A 24340-nucleotide genomic window follows, 5' to 3' on the forward strand; every position below is an offset into this window, starting at 1 on the left:
CAGAGGCTGGGGAAAAAGAAAACCAGAGAATAAATGACAGCCAAAGTTGGCAAGGGATATTGTCTACCATCATAGTATCATCCATGTAGTCAAGAATATAGGAGAGGGTAGGCTAGAAAACCATAGTTAGCCAGTTACCCATTCAGATAAGAGCAGACAGAATTTGACTTTTTGTGTATATGCCAGTACTGGGGCTTGAACCAAGGGCCTGGTACTCTATACTTCCAGTTTTGGCTTTTTGCTGATTAATTGGAAATAAGAGTCTCATAGGCTGCCCAGGCTGACTTTGAGCTGCTAGTAATGCTAGCTTGACCTTTTTTTTTTCCTTTTGGTGCCAGTGTTGGGGCTTGAACACAGGACCTGGGCACTGTCCCTGAGCTTTTTCACTCAAGGCTTGTGCTCTACCACTTAAGTCACAGTTCCACTTCTGGCTTTTGGTGGTTAATTGGAGATAATAGTCACAGACTTCCTGTCCAAGCTGTCTTTGAACCTTGAGCCTCAGATCTCAGTCTCCTGACTAGCTGGGATTACAGACATGAGCCACTGGTGCTTGGCCCTTTGACTTTTTGTTTGTTTTGAGATTGGGCCTTACTAGCTAGCTTAGACTGGCCTTAGACTAACCATCCTCCTGCCTCGGCCTCTCAAATGCTTATTTTCTTTTTGAGGAACACGAATATAAGCAGCCATGACTTGTTCTTACCATTTGCACAAGGACTCAGAAAAGGGCAAAGACAACCCACAACTCTAGAGGTGGAATTGTGTCAGTTTCTCCCCAAGTTAACATTAACCTTTATGTCAACGAGCCACTCCTCTAGGAGGGCTGGGTAAACAGGAAGCATTGTGGAGGGGTTGGGGTTTTCCTTTAACTGCAAGGAAACAGAATAGGCCAAGGTCAAGATTTCATGTTCCATAGTTTCTTGAACTTTGCCAGGGACATGCCTGGGGAATATTGATTCCCAGGGCCAAGGTTTTATCCATCCATTTCCCTGATCTTTCTTCTTCTGCTCTGTATCACCATAAAGAGACTTGGGTATAATCTGTGGCCAGTGTAATAATTCTGCTCTCTCCCCCCAGTGGTTGTTGATTGGGAGCATTCAATGAGGGTATGTGTATGAAAATTCTTTGCAAGCAACTATCCTATGTAAGGGCTTATTATTAAATAATTCATAGTGAGAACCTAAACACTACCATCATATTATGTTTGGGAAAAGGACAGTTCAAAATGGAAGGGTGCAGTAATGTTAAAGACATGGTCATGAAGTATAGATGTGTAGCATTAACAAGTTTGGGTACCAAGAGGAGGTGATTCCCAAGAGATGGTGAAGCTCAGATGAGCCTGTTGCAGTTGCCTGTTACTGGAAGTTGTCCAAATTGTTGAAATCCTTCTGGGATTTCTGTAGCTGGGCACCGGTGGCTCACGTCTATAATCCTAGCTGCCCAAGAGGCTGAGATCTGAGGATTGCAGTTCAAAGCCAGCCCAGGTAGGAAAGTCCATGAGACCCTTATCTCCAATTAATCACAGAGAAAGCCAGAAGTTGTGCTGTAGGTCTAGTGGTAGAGTGCTAGCCTTGAGCCCAGGACCCCTCTCCCTTCTCCCCCAAAAGCTGTATAATTTTTGAATTCATTTGCCCTATATTCTCTGGCTATTACAGAAAGAATCCCAAAGAAGTAAAACACTAACAAAACCTGTAAACATGGAATATGTGGGGGGCTGGAGACTCAAGCAGTAAGAGCAGTTGCCTAGCAAGCATGAAGTCCTAAGTTCAAACCCCAGTGTGTGTGTGTGTGTGTGTGTGTGTGTATGTTGGGGAGTATGTTTTCTAGTAAACAGATGGGGTATGAGCTAGGTGCTACTCAGGAAGCTGAGCTCTGAAGATCTTGTTTGAAGCCAACTCAGGCAGAAAAGTCTGCGAGACTTATCTTCAATTAAATAGCAAAGCACTAGAAGTGCAGGTATGGTACAATTTCTAAAGCGCTGGGTCTTGAATGGAAAAAGCCAAGTGAGAGCACAAGGCCCTGAGTTCAGGCTGTTGTGCTGACACACAGAAAGGAGGGATGGTTTGTGGCTGAGGCTGGCCCCCAAACTTCTGAATTTAAGCAATCCTCCTGTCTCAGTTTACCTAGTAGCTAGATCACAGGCTCATACCACCATACCATACCCAGCTTGAAAATATGTTTAAAGATATGTAGACATCTCAAAAGTGGAAACAACTTAGATATCCATCAATAAGGCAATGATTAGTTTAATTGTTAAATTCAGGAATATTCTTGCTACAGAACTAACAACTAGGTACTTTTGAACTTTGACACTAACACTATAAAGGGATGTTTATCTGTAGACCAATGGGCCACCTCATATATATATATAGGAACTGTGATATATATATATATATATACATATATATATATATATATATATATATGCTGTACTTTTATAAGTTGAGAGTGCTTTGTTGTTTTATAGCAACAAGGTTTATTGCAAGATGCCAGACTGGAGGGGTGACTCAAGTTGTAAATACCAGCTGTGTCCAAAAAAGCCAACAAGAGGCCCTGAGTTCAAGCCTCATTACTGGCTCAAAAGCAACACCAAAAATTACATTTGCTGGGTACCAGTGGCTCATACCTGTAACCCTAGTTACTTAGGAGGCTGAGATCTGAGGATCATTGTTCAAAGCCAACCCAAGAAACCCTTACCTTCAATTAACCAGCAAAAAGCCAGAGTGGACATATGGCTTAAGTGGTAAAGTGTCAGCCTTGAGCAAAAAATTTAAGCTTACCCCTGTAATTCTATGTAAGAGGCTGAGATTTGGGAATCATGATTTGAAGTCATCCTGGGCAGGAAAGTATCAGATTCTTATCTCCAATTAACGATAAAAAAGCCAGAAGTAGAGCTGTGACTCAAGAGGTAGAACATTATCCTTGAGCTAAAAAGCTCAGGGACAGTGCTCAAGCCCTAGTATTGGCACATACACACAAATACTGCATTTAAAATGATTTTTTTTTTTTGGGTCCGGTCGTGGGGCCTGAACTCTGGGCCTGGGCGCTGTCCCTCAGCTCTTCAGTTCAAGGCTAGCGCTCTACCACTTGAGCCACAGCGCCACTTCCGGCTTTTTTCTTTTTGCTTATGTGGTGCTGAGGAATCGAACCAAGGGCCTCGTGCATGCAAGGCAAGCGCTCTACCACTGAGCCACCTTCCCAGCCCCTTAAAATGATTTTTTATGTTGTAGAGGCCATGCAAAATAGTCAAGGATTTAAAATGAAAATATGAGTTGAGCACTGGCAGCTCATGTCTGTAATCTGAACCACTTAGGAGGCTGGGATCTGAGGATTGTGGTTCGAAGCCAGCCCTGGCAGAAAAGTTTATCTCCAATAAACTACTCCGAAAAATATGAAAGTGGCACTGTGGCTTGAGCACAAAGAGACTCAGGGATAACACCCAGGCCCTGAGTTCAAGCCCCAGTTACCAGCAAATTAACTAAATAAAGTAGATGCATGATTTATGTATATATGCAAACTTAGAAGGAAATAAATCCAACTAATTTCAAATAAAAAGGATGCTTATGATAGTAGGTGTGGAATAATCAGATGAAATTGGTTAAAATGATGTCAGAGTACTTATGCTTCCCTACTGAGAAGCAGAGACATTGAAGTCTATTTGACATTTGAGCTGGGTACCTGTGCTGCACCTGTAATCCCAGAACTCAGGAGCCTGAGGCCAGGAGGGGGTAGGGGGTAGAGGTAGGGGGAAGGACAATATGAGAGCTTGAACTCAGGGCTTCTTGATCACAGTTGGTGCTCTGCCACTAGAGCCATGCCTCAGTCCATCATTGGCCTAGTCAATTGGAGGTAGAGTCTCATAGACTTTTCTGCTCCGGCTAGCTTTGAACTGGGATTTTCCAAGTCTCAGCTACTGAGTAGCTAGGATTATAAGCATAAGCCACCAGTGTATAGCTAATTTTTTTTTAATATTTGAAAATTTGAGCAAATATCAAAGAAATCTAATGGGGCAAGGAAATAAATACTTTGCTGGACTTCCATATATATATATATACGTGTGTGTGTGTGTGTGTGTATACACACACACATATATATATGGATTTGGTCTTGTTTTTAATTTGGAGTTGACAGTGAAGGAAATGTTATAGACTTTTCCATGGTTGGGATCTCTGCACAATTGAATCTGATCCTGGGCTTGAGTCTTACTATTCAATCAACTACGTTAGCTTCCTACTCTCTGAGTGGCAATTGCAGTATTGCTATGTGAGAGGTTGAATAGAGCATTGAAACAGTTAACACACCTCCTCTGTGTACCTCCACTGCTCCCTCTGGAACTCATCATCCCTCAACTAGGAAGGCTTGGGGCCTAGCTTTGAAGCTGTCTCCAGACACTGACTTTAATAATAAGATTGTTTACTTGGTGGTGCCATGCATAGCATCTCAGTTTGCTTCTGAAAACCCCAGCAGGGAAAAACCAATGCCAGGGTTAGCCAAATCCTGGTCCCCAAAGTCATGTCGATGGCAAAAGATGGAATCTACTCTCTCCCTGAGCTTGCACCACAGGTAGAGATTTGGTGGTATTCTATAAACTGCAACCGGGTCTTGGAACCCTGATTCACTACCCACATGAGCAAGGGCGGAGGTCCCCCTACAGGTCGATCTATTTAACTGCATCTCCCTCTGCTCTTCCCTTCAGGGAGGACTGGTATTTCCCCAGGGACTCCTGCCAAGCCAGGAAGATGCTACAGTGCCTGACTTCAGAGAGTGAAGAAGAGGCAGATTCTGAGGAGAGAGAAGACAGTTCCGTAGAAGATCTAAAAGAAATCGCTGATCTGGCTTTTGTGAACGAGGACATAGAAAAAGGGCTACAGAATGCCCAGCAGCAATCCAAGAAGAAGAAGAAAAAAAAGAGGTTAGGATTGAAAGATGTTGGGAATGTGAATCCATGTTGGTTAGACCAGGAAAGATCCAGAGGGAATGGGGCTCAAGCTGATAAAGCCAGGGAAAAAGACATTTTGCACTTAGACTGTCACAATTATGTGATTTTTGGTATACATAACAAGGAACCACTTTAATAGTCTTTTTTAATAGAATTAAATAGTGAAACATTAAAATGAAAAATTAAAAATATAGAATTAAATAATAACAGTGTGTATAATAAAATTTCATTCTACTTGTGTTTAGAATACCTTGTAAAGAATGGGTGGAGCAAGAAAGTTTCCTTGCATAAATGGAAAAAGCGCTTATTTGCCCCAGGAATTTATTCCACTTTAACTGTAACAGAACCATGCAGGACCTATCTACAGCTTGCCTATTTCAGTTCTTGTTTAGTATTTCCTTATGCCTTGTTCCAGTCAAGCCTGATCAATGTACTTAATACAACTTCCCTTAATGAGGAGAAGGTGGCAATGATATTTTGAACAAAGAGATTTTTTTTTTTTTGGTCAGTTGAAGAGCTTGAATTCTTCAGCTCAAGGTGAGTGCTCTACCACTTGAGCTACAGTACTACTTCCAGTTTTCTGGTAATTTATTGGAGATAAGAGTCTCACAGATTTTCCTGCCCAGGCTGGCTATGAACTGTGATCCTCAGATCTCAGCCTCCTGAGTAGCTAGGATTACAGGTATGAGCCACCGGTGCCCGGCTAGGACAAAAAGATTTTTAGTTTCTGCCCCCTACTTGGATTCTAGAATAAAAGGACAGAGGCACTGATATAATATGACACTATAAGCAAAAGTAACTGTGACTGAAATGCTATGAAGTCCTATCTTGTGGGCAGAGTGACAGCACTGATCTCCGTTTTTTGCCACCCTGAGTCCACATCCTCAGGGATGAGAGCAGTTCAAGGCTTAGGGTAGCCTTTTTACCTGGGACAGGGTATATCTGAATGCAACCCCTTGTTCTGGCCAGTGTGTCTGCCTCTGTCTTGCTGCTTTCCTTTTTCTCTTTTCCAGATGATTGGTGATCAATCTTTCCAACTGCCGGTATGAGAGTGGTGAGCATCTGCATACAATGATTCTACCACAGGATCAATCTCTTCCCAAAAAGGGCAGGGGAGGGGTCACTCTTGTATATGCTCAGGGGGTGAAGGAATCTCCAAACCCTAGTCCTTGGTTCTGTGGGCTCCATGAACTATTTGAGGAAGTTGGGAATCTCATCCAAAGAATCCAATGATTGGGTTTGACCATAATGCTGTGTACTTCAGATACCTATAATTCTGGGCTGTGGTGATTTGGGGATTTGGTGGTAGAAGAGGCAGTTGTCCCTGCAGCCTGTGGTCCTGTTTTAGAACATGGGTTACCAACTATCAGTCTGTAGACAGGAACCCAATCTACAGGCTTACTTTGTACAACGGAGCATAATACTGTGGTTGTATTTTGAGTTCAAATGGAAATACCTTGTGTTGCTTTTGGGCTCTCCTGGTTACCGTAGGCACTTTTTCCTTCCCAGACCCTTCAAGGCATTTGGGTTTGCATTGGAGTCAGCTCCCAGCTAGTTATACTAACCAGAGCAGGGGCAGAGGGATGTAATAGCCTGTATGTGGTTTTGAAATGCGTTGTTTAATTCTTTTTTTTCCCACCAATTGGCTTCACTAATTAAGCTTGGCTCTGGTTAGCTTGGCTCTGGTTAACATTAAGGATTGGTTTACATTCCCTGAACATTTGAGGCTTTAGTATTTGGAGGAAAGCCAGAGAGAGGCCTACTTTCTGGCAAGGGGAAGCCAAGACAAGTCAAACATTCATCCCAGACAACCCTTTGTGGCAATCACTGAGTAGCGGCTGTATTCATCATCAGCTTTCAACTCAGCATGTTTTTCTTTGGGCCTTGAACTCAGGGCCATGACACTGTCCATTAACTTTTTTTTTTTATTCAAGGCTGGCACTGTACCAGTTGAGCCACACCTCTGGCTTTTGGCTGGTTAGTTGGAGATAAGAATCGCATAGACTTTTCTGCTCAGGCTGGCTTTGAACTGCAGTTCTCAGATTTCAGCCTTCAGAACAACTAGGATTTTAGGTGTGAGTCACCATTGCCCAGTTTCCATGTTGCTTTCTTTGCATGGGGTAGCCAGTCCTAAAGAGCCAGCTCTCTTGATCCAGGAATGCCTAAGAAAGTCATTCCCCCATCCCATGTTCTCTTCTTGGGCTAACAAACCCTTCTTTGGACTCCACTGCAGTGCGCAGGGCTGCTCAGCAGTATGGCCTTCGAGAGGGGAGTGAAAATGAGGACTGGACTATCTACTGGACTGACTATTCAGTGTCACTGGAACGGGTGATGGAGATGAAGAGTTACCAGGTATTTCCCTCCCTTTAAGTGTGGCATCTGCCCAGTGAGCCCCCCCCCATGTTTATCAGTCTCCTGAGGGAAGCTCCCCTCTCCTCTCATTGCTCATGAATTCTGGCTTCTATTGCAGAAAATCAATCACTTCCCTGGGATGACTGAAATCTGCCGCAAGGATTTGCTGGCCAGGAATATGAGCCGCATGTTAAAGATGTTCCCTAAGGAATTCCATTTTTTCCCCAGGACCTGGTGTCTTCCTGCTGAGTGAGTGTGATTCCTTTCTTGTCACCCCTCACCCAATTGCCCTGATTCCCAGGTGACTGGCTATTTTCCCTTCCTAGCTACTGTTCAGGAAGAGAGAAGGGGGTAAAGGGTGTGTCCAAGGTTGAGGAAACTAAGCACTGCCTATAAAATGTGATGACAATTATAGGCTGGCTACCTTGGAACTTGGATCTGCAGCTGGGATGAGACTTTGTCCTCACCCTGAAAGCTGTTGGTTTTGATCTTGTTCCAAACATTTAACTGTGCATTTTCTGAAATTTTAAGGACCCAGGGGCCTCTAGAGAGAGTTAACACCCAGGTTAGGCAGGATGGGCTGCTTGCCTGGCCTTGATTCCTATTGTGCCCCCCATGGCATCAGCCTCTGCCCTTCTTGGGTTGAATTTTACCCATTTATAATTAGTCCTGTGTGTGTGTGGTGTGTGTGTATGCGTGCGTGCGTGCATGTGCGCGTGCGCACACACACACACACACACACACACATTCCCTGGTACTGGGCCTTGAACTCAGGGCTTAGGCACTGTCCTTTAGCTTTCATCACTCGAGCTCCATTTAGGACTTTTGCTGGCTAAGTGGAGATAAGAATCTCTCAGACTTTCCTGCCTAGGCTGGCTTTGAACTGAGAGCCTCAGACCTCAGCTCCTGAGTAGCTAGGATTAGAGGTACTAGCCACCAGTTTCTGGCCTTAGTCATCTGTTCCTGATATGCAAAATGTTCTGGGTCCTACCACCTGCCCACCAGCCCTGCACAGGCTGGCTTTGAACTGTGATCCTCAGATCTCAGCCTCCTGAGTAGCTAGGATTACAGGCATGAGCCACCAGTGCCCAGCTAGGACAAAGAGATTTTTAGTTTCTGCCCCCTACTTAGATCCTAGAATAAAAGGACAGAGGCACTGATGTTAATATGACACTGTAAGCAAAAGTAACTGTGACTGAAATGCTATGAAGTCCTATCTTGTGGGCAGAGTGACAGCACTGATCTCCGTTTTCTGCCACCCTGAGTCCACATCCTCAGGGATGAGAGCAGTTCAAGGCTTAAGGTAGCCTCTTTACCTGGGACAGGGTGTTTCTGGATGGAGCCCCTTGTTCTGAGTAAAACCCAGTGTTCAAGACAGGGCTGAGAAAATTAAAGAAGTGTCACCATCAGAATTCTACTCAGACAGTGAGGAATCTCACCCTCCCCTCTCTACCCAGCACTTCCACAAAACAAGAGCTCAAGTTCCAGGTCTCAGTCGCAACTTAGCAGGAAATACATGTACCATCCAGATTTCTTGGCCACTAAGAAACATGGTGGATAAATGATTTTTTCCCATGGTTACCAGATTCCTTTGAGTTAAAACACAAAATGAGGAAGATAGCAAGACTGAGACACATTAATCTATTAATTTGGACACACATATATGTGTATGTCTAGATGTATATGTCTACAACTATGTAGACATATACATATGCATATATATGTATATATAGTTTAATTTTTTTGTCTGTCATATGGGCTTGAACTCAGGGACTGGCAGTCTTTGAGCTTTTCTGCTCAGGCTAGTGTTCTACCACTTTAAGCCACAGTTCCACTTCTGGTTTTCTGGTGGTTAATTGGAATAAGAGTCTCATGGGCTTTCCAGCCTGGGCTGGCTTTAAATAAGGATCCTCAGGTCTGGGAAGGTGGCTCAGTAGTAGAGTGCTTGCCTTGCAGGCCTGAGGCCCTGGGTTCCATTCCTCAGCACCACATAAACAGAAAAAGTCGGAAGTGGCGCTGTGGCTCAAGTGGTAGAGCACTCGCCTTGAGCTGAAGAGCTGAGGGACAGTGCCTAGGCCCAGAGTTCAGGTCCACGACCGGCATAAAAAATAAATAAATAAATAAATAAGGATCCTCAGATCTTAGCCTCCTGAGTAGCTAGGATTATAGGCATGAGTCACTGGTACTCATATATATATATATATATATATATATATACACACACACACACACACACACACATACACACACACACATATATATTTGCAATACTATCTTACTATCTTACAACCCAGGGAGGCCATGAACTTGAGATCCTCCTGCCTCAGCCCCCTGAGGGCTAGCACTTTAATTTGGTTTCTTTCTGGTGAATATAGTTTCTTCAAAGTACATCCAAAGGTGTGTTTTGCCCTCCTGTTCTCTGGCTGAAGTGGAGATGTCAAGGTAAGATTCTGAGGCGTATAGGGGAGTAAGAGAGTGATCTGCCTAAAGTCGTGTCACTTGTCAGTGCTTGAGTCAGGTGCAGAACTCCAAATCTTCCATCTGCAAATCCAGAAAGCCAAACTACCTGGGTTATGGCCACTTTGCTGAGGCACAGAGCAGGGATCATCATGCATTGTGTCATGAAACCTAAACACAGCTGGGCAGTGGTGGCTCACATCTGTAATCTCAGCTACTTAGGGGGCTGAGAGCTGAAGATCCAGGCTCAAAGCTAGCTCATCAGGAAAGTCTATGATATTCTTATCTCCAGTTAACTACTGAAAAGCCAGAAGTGAAGCACCAGGAAACAGGTACTTAAAAGAGGCATGGTAGGGCGAAGGGAAGAGGGATAAATGAATGAAGAGGAGAAGGAGGCAGGGGAGTATACAGTCAATAATTCATTGTATATACTACAAAATTAAGAAAAGTAAGGGAAGAGATGGGTGGGGAGGTGAGAATGTTAAAAGGGGTAACATTGATTAAGATGCATTGTCTACCTACTCAGAAGGCTGAGATCTGAGGATTGTAGTTCAAAGCCAGCCCAGGTAGGAAAGTCTGTGAGATTCTTATCTCCAATTGACCAGAAAATCAGAAGTAGAGTTGTGGCTCAAAAGGGAAGAGTGCTATCCTTGAGAGAAAAAGCTCAGGGACAGTACCCAGGCCCTGAGTTCAAGCCCCACGACTGGCTAAAAAGAAAAAAATGCATTGTATTCATAAACTGCTTTGTAAAAGGACAACTCCTTTGTACAACTATTTAAAGATAATTAAAGAATTCAAATCTAATACCTAGGAATTAACCTAATCAAAGATGTACTACAAAAGTCTAACGAAAGAAATCAAAAAGGATACCAGGAAATGGAAGGGCCTTCCATGTTGATTGATAGAATCAATAGCAGGAAAATGGCCATACTGCCAGAAATGATATACAAATTCAATGCAATTCCCACTCAAATCCCAATGATGTTCTCTACTGAAATAGGGAAAACAATCCAAAAATTCATATGGAACAACAAGACCTAGAATAGCCAAAGCAATTCTAGGCAAATGACACAGCACAGGAGGTATCATGATACCAGATTTCAAGCACTACTATAAAGCTATAAAAACAAAAACAGCTTGGTATTGGCACAAAAATAGACCTGAAGACCAATGGAATAGATTAGAAGATCCAGAAATAAAATCACATACTTACACTCAGTTGATATTTGACAAGGGAGCCAAAGACATACAGTGGAAGAAACAGCCTTTTCAACTCTTGGTGCTGGGAAAACTGGGCAGCCACCTGCAGGAAACTAAAAGAGACTTCAGCCTGTCACCATGCACTAACATCAACTCAAAATGGATTAAAGGCCTTAACATCAAACCTGAAACTCTGAAATTGCTGCAGGACAGAGTAGGAGAGACACTAGAATTTATAGGCACAGGCAGGAACTTCCTGAACAGAGTCCCAGGATCACAATAAATTGGAGAGAGACTCAACAAATAGGACTGCCTTAAAATAGAAAGTTTTGCTGGGCATTGGAGCTTATGCCTGTAATCCTAGCTACTCAGGAGGCTGAGACCTGAGGATCGAGGTTCAAAGCCAGCCCAGGCAGGAAAGTCCATGAGACTCTTATCTCCAATAAACCACTCAGAAAACCAGAGGTGGTGCTGTGGCTCAGGTAGTGAAGTGCTAGCCTTGAGCTGAAGAGCTGAGGGACAGTGCCCAGGCCCAGAGTTCAAGCCCCCATGACCAATCAAAAAAAATTTTTTTTTCTGCACAGCTAAAGACATAGCTACCAAACTAGAAATACGGCCAACCAATTGGGAAAAGATATTTACCAGTAATATATCAAAGGCCTAATATCCATTATTACTGGGAAATCAAGAAACTAATCCCTCCCAAATCTAACAAAGCAATCATTAAATGGGCAAGGAAACTAAAGAGAGACTTTTTAGAAGAAGCAATAAAAATGGCAAAGAGGGCTGAGAAGGTGGCTCAGTGGTAGAGTGCTTGCCTTGCATGCATGAGGCCCTGGGTTTGATTCCTCAGCACCACATAACCAGAAAAAGCTGGAAGTAGAGCTGTGGCTCAAGTGATAGAGTGCTAGCCTTGAGCTGAGGAGCTGAGGGACAGCGCCCAGGCCCAGAGTTCAGGCCCCACAACCGACCAAAAAAAGGCAAAGAAACAAATCAGGAAATGTTCGCCATCCCTGGCTACAAAGGAAACGCAAATAAAAACAACCCTGAGATACTACCTTACCCCTGTCAGAATGGCCCATATTCTAAATTCAACCAATGACAAACGCTGGTGGACATGGGGAGAAAGAAGAACCCTATTGCACTGCTGGTGGGAATGTAAACTAATACAACCACTCTGGGAAGCAGTCTGGAGATTGCTCAGAAAGCTAAATATAGACCCTCCCTGTGACCCAGCCATACCACTCCTAGGCATCTACCCTGACAAACAGGAACCAAGATACAAGGACACATGCACCTCCATGTTCATTGCTGCACTGTTCACGATAGCCAAAATATGGAAACAACCCAGATGCCCCACTACAGATGAATGGATCCAAAAGTTGTGGTACCTATATACAATGGAATATTACACAGCCATTAGAAAGGACAAAATAATGGTATTCTCAGGGAAATGGATGGAACTAGAACAAACCATATTGAGTGAGGTAAGCCAAGATCAGAGAGACAAATGGCACATGGTCTCCCTGATATGTGGATGTTAAATCCAAAATGCAAGAAGATATGACAAAGTAAACAGGACTCAGGAAACAAAGGACCTCTTCTTAATTTGTTCTGTCATTTTTAGATGACTCCATGCTTTTGACTTCACATATGGTACATACATGTGCACATCTGAGGGAAGCTAGGAGGAGGGTACAGAATCAGAGGGAAAGGGGGAAAACTACAACAAGAGGGACCCATCAGTTGCATTGATGAAAGTGAACTAAGCAACTCAAAGGCAGCAATGGGAGGGAGGGAATGAGAAGAAGAGGGAACAGCTTACACTGTGCAAAAAGAAAGAAATGTACATATCACATTTGGAAAAAATAGCTGTAGTGTCAAAGTTTGTAGAGTCCATAAGCTTTATAGACCATGATAATGACAAACACCTTGTGAAGGCTAAAATGTGTTTGTGACTTTAAGTATCACTATCTCACAATACTGTGAATTTTGTGAAATTTATGTAATCACTTAATCTCAATAAAGAAAAAAAAAAGAATTCAAATCTAAAGAAAAAAAAAGCCAGAAGTAGAGCTACAGCTCAAAATGTAGAGCGCCAGCCTTGTGAAAGGCTAAGAGACAGCTAAGAGTTCAGGCCCCAGTACTAGCACAACAAACAAAACAAAACAAACAAAAAACTTAATCACTACCTGAGATGAGTTTCATTACCCACATTGTATAGATGATAAAGTGGAGGCTTAGAGAGGTCCTTGCAAAGGGCTCCACAGCCTGGTAGTGGTCTTGCCTGGGTTTGAATCTAGGCCAGAATCCCTTCTAGAGCCCACCTTCACTGTGTGAGTTCTACTGACTCACCCATTGCTAGGCCACTGGGCATCTATTGATGACACCACAGATTTGTCACCTCAGATAGCTTTTCTTTTCTTCTTCTTTTTTTTTTTTCTTTTGTCGATTGTGGGGCTTGAACTCTGGGCCTGGGTGCTGTCCCTCAGCTCTTCAGCTCAAGGCTAGCACTCTACTACTTGAGCCACAGAGCCACTTCCAGTTGTTCTGATGGTTTATTGGAGATAAGAGTCTCCCAGACTTTCCGGCCTGGGTTGGCTTTGAACCATGACCCTCAGATCTAAGCTTCCTGAGTAGCTAGGATTACAGGTGTGAGCCACCAGGCACCTGGCTTCAAATAGCTTTTCTTTCTTGTTTTTGTTTTCTGTGTGTGTGTGTGTGTGTGTTTTGGTTTGTCTTTTTTTGTAAAAAGGTGGACTTCTTTCTCATTGCTCATCAACTAAAGATATCTCTTGTTCCCTCCCTGCTTGGCAGTTGGGGAGCTTTGCAAAGGTACAGCAGGTCAAGAAAAAATAAGACATATATTTGTAAACCGGATTCAGGCTGCCAAGGGAGAGGTATATTCGTTACTCGGACGGTGAAAGAAATCAAACCAGGGGAAGATATGATCTGTCAGCTCTATATTACAAAGGTACTTTGTCATTGTGATCATTTATTTAGTTATTGCCCACTGTAGCCTGGGACTCTAGCTCTGAGGGACAGAATGTGAAATGAAGTTGGTGGCGGGCAGAGGTAGGGACGAAGTTGAGCCAACTGCAGTGACCAGTGATGCTATGTCTGTCTGAGCCAGAGTGTCCTTCACCTTTGCATTCTTGTCTGCTGGTCCTGGCTCACTGGGCTGCCCCTTTCCTTCAACAGATGAGAGCTCGGAGAATACCTTGGTTTGTGGAGGCCTGGAGGGAATCATGATAATCAGCTTCCCTCCAGGTCACAGTGCAGCAAATGGTGCAGCAAAGAAGGAACCCTTGTATGGGTGAGGGAAAAACATTGGCTCCTCAGGGGGAAAAAAAGTGTTTAGGAGACCATTGCAGGAAGAACTCTTAGAGAACCATAACAGTACTTCAGCCTTGGTTGGAGACCATGTATCCTTCTTTCAAAGGACTGTTTGTTTTTGGGTTTCAAGCTCCAGTCTTGGAGCTTGAACTCAGGGCCTAGGTATTGTCTCTGAGTTGGGTTTTTTTTTTTTTTTTTTGTCGGTTGTGGGGTTTGAACTCTGGGCCTGGGCGATGTCCCTCAGCTCTTCAGCTCAAAGCTAGGACTCTACTGAGCCACAGTGCCACTTCTGGTTTTCTGAATTGTTTACTGGAGATAAGAGTCTCAAGGACTTGGGCTGGGAAGGTGGCTCAGTGGTAGAGCGCTTGCCTTGCATGCATGAGGCCCTGGGTTCGATTCCTCAGCACCACATAAGCAAAAAGAAAAAAGCCGGAAGTGATCTTGTGGCTCAAGAGGTAGAGCGCTAGCCTTGAGCTGAAGAGCTGAGGGACAGTGCCCAGGCCCAGAGTTCAGGCCTCACGACCGGACCCCCCCCCCAAAAAAAAAAGAGTCTCAAGGACTTTCCTGCCCAGGCTGGCTTTGAACCATGATCCTCAGATTTCAGCCTCCTGAGTAGCTAGCCACCGGAGGCCAGCTCTCTGAGCTTTTTTGCTCAAGGTTAGCACTCTACTACTTGAGTGCCAGCTCTCCTTTCAGTTTTATGGTGGCTAATTGGAGAGAAGAATCTCAGGGACCTTCCTGCAGGTTGGCTTTGAACCTCAGTCCTTAGATCTCAGCCTCTTGAGTAGCTAAGATTATAGGCATGAGCCATTGGCACCCAGCTCCATCAAAGGACTTTTAATGTTACTCTGCTTAGTTGCTAAGAGATCTCTTGAAATGGTTGTCATTCAGCAGATCAGGAAACCTAGGCACAGTGTAGTTTGGTGACTTCTTTCTAAGGTCACTTGTGTTAGGTCACAGAGCCCAAGTCTCTCTATACTTCCAAGCCTACATGTTTCCCCCACAATGTTAGAGCTGACCACCCAAACAAGACGTGAGCTAGTGATCTTCATGTGTGGATTTCTCCTCTGATGCTTTTGTGACTTCTTTCCTCTCCCCTAGCCCTTTATCATTGATGGATTCAAGTTTGACCTACGGATTTATGTGCTGCTGACGTCCTGTGACCCCCTCAGGATTTTTGTGTACAATGAAGGACTGGCTCGCTTTGCTACCACATCTTATTCCAATCCCTGCATAGACAACCTGGTGAGCTAACGGGACGCCCTGCCTCCCCCAATTAACCCTTCAGCATGACAACAAATCCTAGACATCACAATCCTTCATACATTGTAGATCTGGCTGTCATTGTTGAGTACTTCCTGTGGACCAGATTCCAGAAGGGTTTTTGTGTAGCTTTCTTAGTAACCCTAAGAGCTAGGACTTAGTACTCTCATTTTATAGATGAGGATATTAAAACTCAGAGAGAGTAAGGTCACACTGCTAGGGAGAGGAGAGTCTGGGACTTGAGGCTAGGTCTGTCCAATTCTATCGCCAGACCTCCCCAGTTCAAAGATCCTCCCAGAGAAAAGACTGTGGGTGAGTGTCCATGTTAGCTTCTCATTCTCAGATACCCCTCCCCACCCCCCACCAGGGCTCCTGAAGTTTGAGCCAGATAGGGCACTTCTGATCTCAGGAGGAGTTGGAATGGCTTCTACCCCAGGCCCTACCATACCCCTTCTTACCTCCTCTATTTTCCCTGTTTAAGTACACGCTAAGACCTTCTTTTCTATCCCTTTAAACTCTAGAACCCAGGGGAGGGTGCAGAGTGGATACAGGAAGCCTGACTCCATTGTCTTATATATATGTGTATGTGTGTGTTTTCCCTCCCAGGATGATATCTGCATGCATCTTACTAATTATTCCATTAATAAACACAGTACAAACTTCATTGATGATGGTAACTCTGGAAGCAAGAGGTAAGAGAACAGCTCTGCTTGTCTTTCTGGGATTCTACCTACTCTCCCTCCAGTCTTTGCCAGTGTTTCCATCTTGGATCATATGGTCTCAGCAAAAGACTTTCTTTGCCTCTCAGTCTCACAGTACTCCTTGCTCTCAGCCCTCTAGGCTGTTAATCATTAAAAGGAGGCCACATCGTAAACCCTAGGAGGCTGGGAGGAGGAGATATAAACACAAGCATTTCCCCAGCTGAATACATACACACACCAAAACATACCCTTGTTACAGTTGCCCTTTCTGCCATTTCCAAATCAGCAGACATTTATTGATTGCTAGTCTGCCACGTGAGAAGGACATGGCCAGCCATGACTCCTTGGCCTATGGTTCCCTGGGGTACTGCTCCATTTCAGATTCTCAACTGATGTGTCACGATGTCCTGGTGTCATATGATGTGTGGCTAGCTGGCCTTAAGATTCTCCCAGAGGGGGAGATGAGGAATTCATGAGTCTCTTCATGAGCAGCTTTTCCATTTATGTTATTTCCTAATTGGCTTTCATGGGAATGTTAAGAAAAAAGGTTGACTGAGGAGTATGAATGTATTGAGCAAAATGGGGAAGGGAGAGGGGATCATCAAGGTGTTGGGACTCATGATGACTGTTTTTGCCTATCTCTCCTCTCAAGTTTGCCAGAGAATTTCCTTTTATAACAAAGCCACTCCTACAATAACCCTTCCTTGCTTGAATGGATTAATCCATTCATGAGGACTGAACCTTCCTGAAGATCCCACTGGGGCTGTTGTTTCCAACATAAACTGGGGGAGCACATCTAGACCATAGTGTGTCCTGGCCTTCAGTGTGCTTTTCATATTACAGGGCAGAATTTTCCTTTCCTCTTCTCTCCCCTTTCCTTTCTGTCTTCCTTCCCTACCCCAACCCCTATACCTAACTCCTTTCTTACTCTTTTTTTTTTTTTAATATAGAACTGTGGTTTCAATACAGGACTTTGGGCTTGCTAGACTGGTGCTGTACCACTTGAGGTATACCTCCAAGTCTCTCTCTCTCTCTCTCTCTCTCTCTATATATATATATATATATATTTATTTATTTATTTATTTTCAGAGTTTTTTTTGTCAGTCATGGGTCTGGGCACGGTCTCTGAGCTCTTTTCCTCAAAGCTAGTGCTCTTCCACTTTGAGCCACAGCTCCACTTAGAGTTTTCTGTTGGTTAATTGGAGATAAGAATCTCATGGACTTTCCTGCTAGGGCTGGCTTCAAACTGAAATCCTCAGTTCTCAGCCTCCTGAGTAGCTAGGATTACAGGCATGAGCTACCAGTACCTGGCTTTTATTTTCAGTCTTGATACTTTGTTTTACTATGTAGCCCAAGCTGGCCTGAAGCTTAAGATCTTCTTGCCTCAGTTTCCCAAGTTGCTGGGATTACAGGTGTGTACCTTCTGAGACAATCAGCTTCTTATGCTGTCTTGCTGCCCCAACAGAAGTTGGCAGATGAGACCAAGTGCATTTCTAGTCAGCCCTCCCCACCCCTACCTCCTGTGGTCCAAACTAGTGTTCCAGACACTGAGAGAGAAAAACCCAAAGTTGCTGTGATTCTGGCATAGACACCAGTCATCTTCAGCTGTCAGTGTGCCTGGCACACGGCTGGTGCTAAAGTGAATTGACTTGCCATGAGGCATAACAAAATTACACAATAATATGTATTCGTTGTGATGGGCCTTGAGTCATCAAGAAAATGTTACCTTCTATTTTGTAATGTTGGTTAAAAGTCAGGGAAGTGTATAAACTATTTCAGGAAAATGTATTTCTTAATTGGCAAATTAAACACAAGTTTTTTTTTTTTCCCCACTTGGGAGGATTGACTTTGATCCATCCTTTTATGAAAAACCATTGTAACAGGTGGAGAAGGTAGTAACTATGAAGGTGGTCTCTTATCTTTCCTGGGCACTAGTGGCTCACATCTGCAGGAGGCAGAGATTTGAGGATGGTGGTTCCAAGCTCGCCTGGGTGGGAAAGTCTGTGAGACTCTTTTTTTTGGGGGGGGGTCCAGTTGTGGGGCCTGAACTCTGGGCCTGAGCGCTGTCCCTCAGCTCTTTTTTTTTTTTTTTGGTCTGATCATAGGGCCTGAACTCTGGGCCTGGGCACTGTCCCTCAGCTCTTCAGCTCAAGGTTAGTGCTCTACCACTTGAGCCACAGCCCCACTTCTGGCTTTTTTCTTTTTCTTTTGCTTATATGGTGCTGAGGAATTGAACCCAGGGCCTCAGGCATGCAAGGCAAGCGCTCTACCACTGAGCCACCTTCCCAGCCCATGTCCCTCAGCTCTTCAGCTCAAGGTTAGTGCTCTACCACTTGAGCCACAGCACCACTTCCGGCTTTTTTCTTTTTGCTTATGTGGTGCTGAGGAATCGAACCCAGGGCCTCAGGCATGCAAGGCAAGTATTCTACCACTGAGCCAACTTCCCAGCCCGTCTGTGAGACTCTTATTCCCAACTAACAACTATAAAACTGGAAGTAGAGAAGTGGCTGAAGTGGTAGAGCACCAAGCTTGAGAAAAATAGCTTAGGGACAGCACCCAGGGCCTGAATTCAAGCTCATTACTGGTACAAAAACAAAATCCCCAATTGCTTCATATGTGTGTGGATTCCCCACAAAGTCCTTAGGCTGCCCATGACAGAGGTAGTGGTTTCTTGATGTCTCATTGCCTGAAAACTCTGATTGCACACCAGAACCTTAGTAAAAGCTCAACTGGCCAACTTGTTTCCTGCTCTTTTAACCTCTTGGTCTGGGGTCTAGGGAACTTTATGAATTACCTTGTCTTTTTTTTTTTTTTTGGTGCCAGTCCTGGGGCTTGAACTTAGGGCCTGGGCGCTGTCCCTGAGCTTCTTTTGCTCAAGTCTAATACTCTACCACCTGAGCCACAGTGCCACTTCTGGCTTTTTCTGATCATGTGGTACTGAGGAATTGAACCCAGGGTTTCGTGCATGCTAAGCAAGCCTCTACCACTAAGCCACATTCCCAGCCCCTTTTCTTCTCCATTCTCCTCTTATTCCTCCATTCTCCTGCATTTCCTACTATTGTATTTCCATTGTGTGTGTGTATGTATGTGATTACCGTGGCTTGAACTCAAGACTCATGCTTTCATTTGGCTTATTTTACTCACAGCTGGTGCTCTACCACTTGAGTCACACTTCTAGTTCTGGATCTTTGCTATTAATTAGTGGTAAGAGTCAGACTTGTCTGTCTAGGGCTAGTTTCAAACGACTATCTCAATGATATAAGGATGTGTTTGCTTTTGCTTCTGTTTTATTCATCCATTGAGCTTTCTACTCAGATACCCAGTCCCTTTCCTAGCCCACAGGTTATTTCTAGAAAGTGCTCAGGCCATGTTTTATGTGATTGTATACCAGTACCCTCCTACTCCAGGGTTCTAAAGACTGAGCAGTGTTACCCTGGCTCCTAGGTGTTCATCTTCACTGGCTCTAGTGCCTTATCAGCTCCAGAAGTTTCCAGTTTTCACCATGGCCTCAGCTGGCCAGGAGCAGCTGCTGTGCTTTATAGCCTGTGGTTCACTTCTAGGAAACTCTCTACCTTCAACATGTACATGAAGAACAAAGGCTATGATGTGGAGCAGATATGGAAATCTATTGAAGACGTCATCATTAAGACACTCATCTCAGCTCAGCCTGTCATCAAGCATAACTACCATAGCTGCTTCCCTAGCCACACGCTCAACAGTGCCTGCTTTGAAATCCTGGGCTTTGACATCTTGTTGGATCGCAAACTCAAACCCTGGCTACTCGAGGTAGGGAAATTTGGAGGTGAGAGGTGAAAATGGCTCCTAGCTCATCTGGATTGCTTTGAGCAAGTTCCCCTGCCATCCTTCCTTGCAGCTTTGCTGCTTGGGCAGGACTTCATTTTTCATTTGAGAAGTGGCCACCAGAGGGGGGTAGACAGCTGGGAATTGTAGACTTCCTTGTGCCTTCTGGAGATCCAACCAGACTTGGAAAGTGCCACGAATCTCTTACACAGGATGATTCTAAAGTCAGCGCTGCCATAAAAGGGAGTGCTCAAAGCTGAATTGTTAATGTGATGATCAATGCTAGACAGCCTTCCTGGTTCTCAGGGGCCTGGACTACTCAGTTTGAAGTCCCTCTTGTTATAGAGGTGGGGAAAGCCACTCTGAGTTTCTTGCTTTACACCATGGGGCGGAGGACAGAAAGTTCCTGAATGGCTGCCTCTCTTCTTCTCTATTTGGAGGGAGGAAGAGAATCCTATTTGAATTCTATTTGGAGCCCTCTCAAGCAGCTATTTAGCACATATCAAGGAGCAATCAAATGTCAGATGTTAGTACCAAGTGCCTCTGTGTATGTGTGTGTGTGTGTGTGTGTGTGTGTGTGTGTGTGTGTGTGTGTGTGTGTTTAGGAGCTTTAAACTCAAGGCCTGGGCACTATCCTTTAGCTTTTCCACTCAAGGCTGGTGCTCTACCACTTGAGCCAAAGCTCCACTTCCAGGTGGTCCCTGGTTCATTGGAGATAAATTCTCTCAGGTTTATTTACCTAGGCTGGCTTTGAACCAGGATCCTCAGATCTCAGCCTCTTGGGTAGCTAGGATTATAGGTGTGAGCCACCAGTGCCCAGCTTCCAATTCACCCATTAGATTGGAGATAGAATTGTAGATAGAACTCCTGGGAAGTTACCTTTCCTTCATCCACTCTGATGCTCCCAACACAGGAGCAGAATGAGCACTAGAAGCAAGCCTTCGGAAATCTACGAAATGTCACATAGCACTTGAGCACAATATGGATTTGTCTGTGGGCAGGAATGAGTCCCTCTTCCCTTTTGTCTCCCCCTCAATCCTCGTTAGACTACAGAAAGTGTCCCTCTTTTCTCCTTTCTGCCCCCCAAGCCTGTCCTTCTGGCCTGCTCTTCCTTCTCTGCTCTGTGGAATGCACGGTGCACGTGACAGAACACACGCGGGCCAGATGGGGGAAACCAAAGACAGGCGGGCACCTCTGCGGCTTCCAGAGGGAAATGGGCGGGTGATAAAAGCTGCTTACACTAGAGGGAGTTCCACTTCCTGCTTTCCTCACTGTGGCTGTGGTCCAGAACCTCTCTGGGCTCCCTTCCATTTGCCTTGGTAGCCAGAACCCACCCTGGGGGTAGCCATTGACAGCACCTAGCCGTGGCATCTTGGCCTTATTTCTGCTTCCCCTCTGAACAGCTCCATCCCCAGCTGCCATCTTGCCCTCACAGGTCAATCATTCTCCAAGCTTCTCCACTGACTCCAAGTTGGACAGAGAGGTAAAAGACAGTTTGCTGTATGACACCTTGGTCCTGATCAACCTGGGAAGCTGTGACAAAAAGAAAGTCTTAGAAGAGGAGAAACAGCGGGGCAGGTTCCTGCAGCAATGTCCTTCCCGGGAGATAAGGTATAAGGGCCCATCCCAACCCAGAGGCCTTTTTCTCTGACTGCCCTGTTCTCCTAGAGACTGCCTATACGGCCTACTAACTAACTAACTCAGAAGCCAGCCAGCTACTATTTCTATGGCCTTTCTGTTACTCTCTGAGCTTCAGTGATACGTTTGTGAAATAATGCTAATCATCTGTAAGATTGTTAGGGGCACTGAGATCAACCATAGACAGTATTAGTCCAGTATCTGACATCATAATTTGTTGCAGGTTATTAAGAATCTTGACTGGTGGCTGGGGTGTTAGTTCAATAGTAAAATACTTTTCTAGCAAGCTTGAGACCCTGGGTTCAGTTCTAAGCACTTCCGAGAGAGAGAAAGAGAGAGAGAGAGACAGAGGAGAGAGAGAGAGAGAGAGAGAGAGAGAGAGAGAACAGGGGAGAGCAGGGGAGAGAGAGAGCAGGGAAGAGAAAAAGGAGAGAAAGGAATTGAATTGAATTTCTAGAGTTGGTGAGAAGGGGCAGATCATTTCTAATAAATGCGAATCCTATTTGGGAAGTGAGTTTACAGTTGTAGCAGTTTGAACAGTTTAACTAGAAATAGTCTAGAAATAGGAGCTTAAATCATAGATGTATAACTATATATAATAGATGTGAATTTGTTAATATATGCACATTTAGAAATTACAAATATAAACATAAAACCCTTCTTTTTTTTTTTTTCCTGTGCTGGTACTGGGGCTTAAACCCAGGGCCTTGTACTCTTCTTTTAGCTCTCTCCCTACATTCCCAATCCTTACAAGGCTTGTGCTCTACCACTTGAGCTCCATCTCCACTTTTGACTTTTTGCTGGTTAGAGATAAGAGTCTCTGGATTTGTCTGCTAGGGCTGGCTTTGAACTAGGATCTTCAGATCTCAGCCTCCTGAGTGGCTAGGATTACAGGTTTGAGTCACCAGCACACAGCTAAAAACCATTCTATTATTTTGATTTCTTAAAAAAGAAAGGTTAGGGCTGGGAAGGTGGCTCAGTGGTAGAGTGTTTGCCTCACATGCATGAAGCCCTGGGTTTGATACCTCAGCACCACATAAACAGAAAAAGGTGGAAGTGGCACTGTGGCTCAAGTGGCAGAGCGCTAGCCTGCTAGCTGAGGGACAGCTCCCAGGCCCAGAGTTCAAGCCTCATGACCAACAAAAAAGAAAAGAAAAGAAGGAAGGAAGGAAGAAGGAAAGAGAATAGGAAAAGGAAAAGAAAGAAAGATTAGTTAGTTGTGCTCCATGTCAGTTCTTAGTCTAGGGATCGGAGCTCAAGCCCCCACTTGCTTCCTGCTGAGCAGCATTTGCTGCAGAACTGGAACCTTCATGCCATGGAGTGAGTCTACATCAGAAGACTTGGAGCCTGGTTAAGCACATGCCCCTTGTTGCTTTGCAGATCCCACTAAGACCCTGTCGGCCTAATCCTTTGGGACTGAGCTTCAGAACCCTGGGCCAGATGTGCACTCATTCTGAGATAGCACTGTGCCTCTCAGGCACTTTCTCCAGTGTCTTATAAGCAAGTAGGAGAGAGGTAGAATAATGTGGAGTATTGTGTGTTCTTGTCCTTGAAGCCAAGGAGACTAAGATTCCAGAAGAGCTACTGCGTTGCACCACAAGGTCACCTTGCTGGTGACTGCTCAGGACCCAGAGTTATCCCCAGGTCTGCCTGCTGGATTCCAGGGTACCTTCCACTTGGGAAGCAGGCTGCCAGCGTTCAAGAACAGCCAGCACACTGAGGACTTCCTCTATATTCCTTGGCCATGAGATAGCTCAGTGGCTCTCGGTTTCCCTGTTCTAAAGGGGACTTGTTGTACCCCCACCACCTGACCTTCACCTCCCCAGAGGGCCATGAGAAAGAGTGAGATCATTCCAGCTCATAAAAGCTCATTAAGCTCATCCAAGAAGGCCTCAAATTTAGCAAAAATCCAAGCTGCCATTCTCCAGAGAAGGGTAATAAGAGTAGTGAATGGGAAGGTGGCGACAGTCTGCCTGGTCAGACGAAGCCAAGGGGGAAATGGGTTTTACTTATAACGGGAGAGAATTTGGTGAGCTGTTAGAAAGACTCCAGCTAACCAGCTCCGAGTGCATTGTGACACTGGCTGTCCCAGGAGAGCTAGAATCTTTCAAGGACACATTCTTGCTTTTATTTAACAATACTGATGGACCACTATTATGCACAAGGCCTCCATCTGGCCCTAGATGACACCCAGCCTGGACATGTCCCTTCCAAGAAAACTTAACTGCAGCCTCAGGTTTTGCTTCCCAACAGGATGGAGGAAGCCAAGGGGTTTCAGGCAATGCGGTTACAGAAAACTGAGAAATATGAGATGGAAAACTGTGGAGGGTTCCGGCTGATTTATCCCTGTGAGAATATGGAGAAATATCAGACGTTTTTCCAGGATAATAGCTCCCTCTTCCAGAACACTGCAACCTCCAGGGCTCGGGAGCAGTATGCCCGGTAGGAGACTGCTGGGATGTGGTGGGCATTGGTGTTCTGGGGATTGTGCTTGACCTGTCAAAGAGGCAAGCAGAGTCTCAGTTCCCAATCTGTGTGTGTGTGTGTGTGTGTGTGCGTGCGTGCGTGTGCGCGTGCGCACACGCACGCATGCACGCAAACATGCGCTGCCTGAACTTGGGGCCTGAGCTCTGCCCATTAGCGTTTTCACTCAAAG

The 24340-nt window shown here is 44.8% G+C and overlaps 1 protein-coding gene across 1 annotated transcript in view; it reads left to right on the forward strand.

Annotated features, from left to right (window-relative positions):
* Window positions 1–4706: 4706 nt before the first annotated feature.
* Window positions 4707–24340, forward strand: part of Ttll6 (tubulin tyrosine ligase-like family member 6) — a 28349-nt gene continuing 8715 nt past the window's right edge. The window contains 10 exon segments of the mRNA XM_013037815.1: window positions 4707–4909; window positions 5950–5990; window positions 7170–7288; window positions 7407–7537; window positions 13763–13919; window positions 15383–15526; window positions 16151–16236; window positions 19806–20031; window positions 21482–21657; window positions 23938–24126. Coding sequence (XP_012893269.1) covers window positions 4737–4909; window positions 5950–5990; window positions 7170–7288; window positions 7407–7537; window positions 13763–13919; window positions 15383–15526; window positions 16151–16236; window positions 19806–20031; window positions 21482–21657; window positions 23938–24126 — 1442 coding nt within the window. The 5' untranslated portion in view covers window positions 4707–4736.

Source organism: Dipodomys ordii, unplaced genomic scaffold (assembly GCF_000151885.1).
Source record: "Dipodomys ordii isolate 6190 unplaced genomic scaffold, Dord_2.0 Scaffold7, whole genome shotgun sequence".
In the NCBI taxonomy this organism is placed as follows: Eukaryota; Metazoa; Chordata; class Mammalia; order Rodentia; family Heteromyidae; genus Dipodomys; species Dipodomys ordii.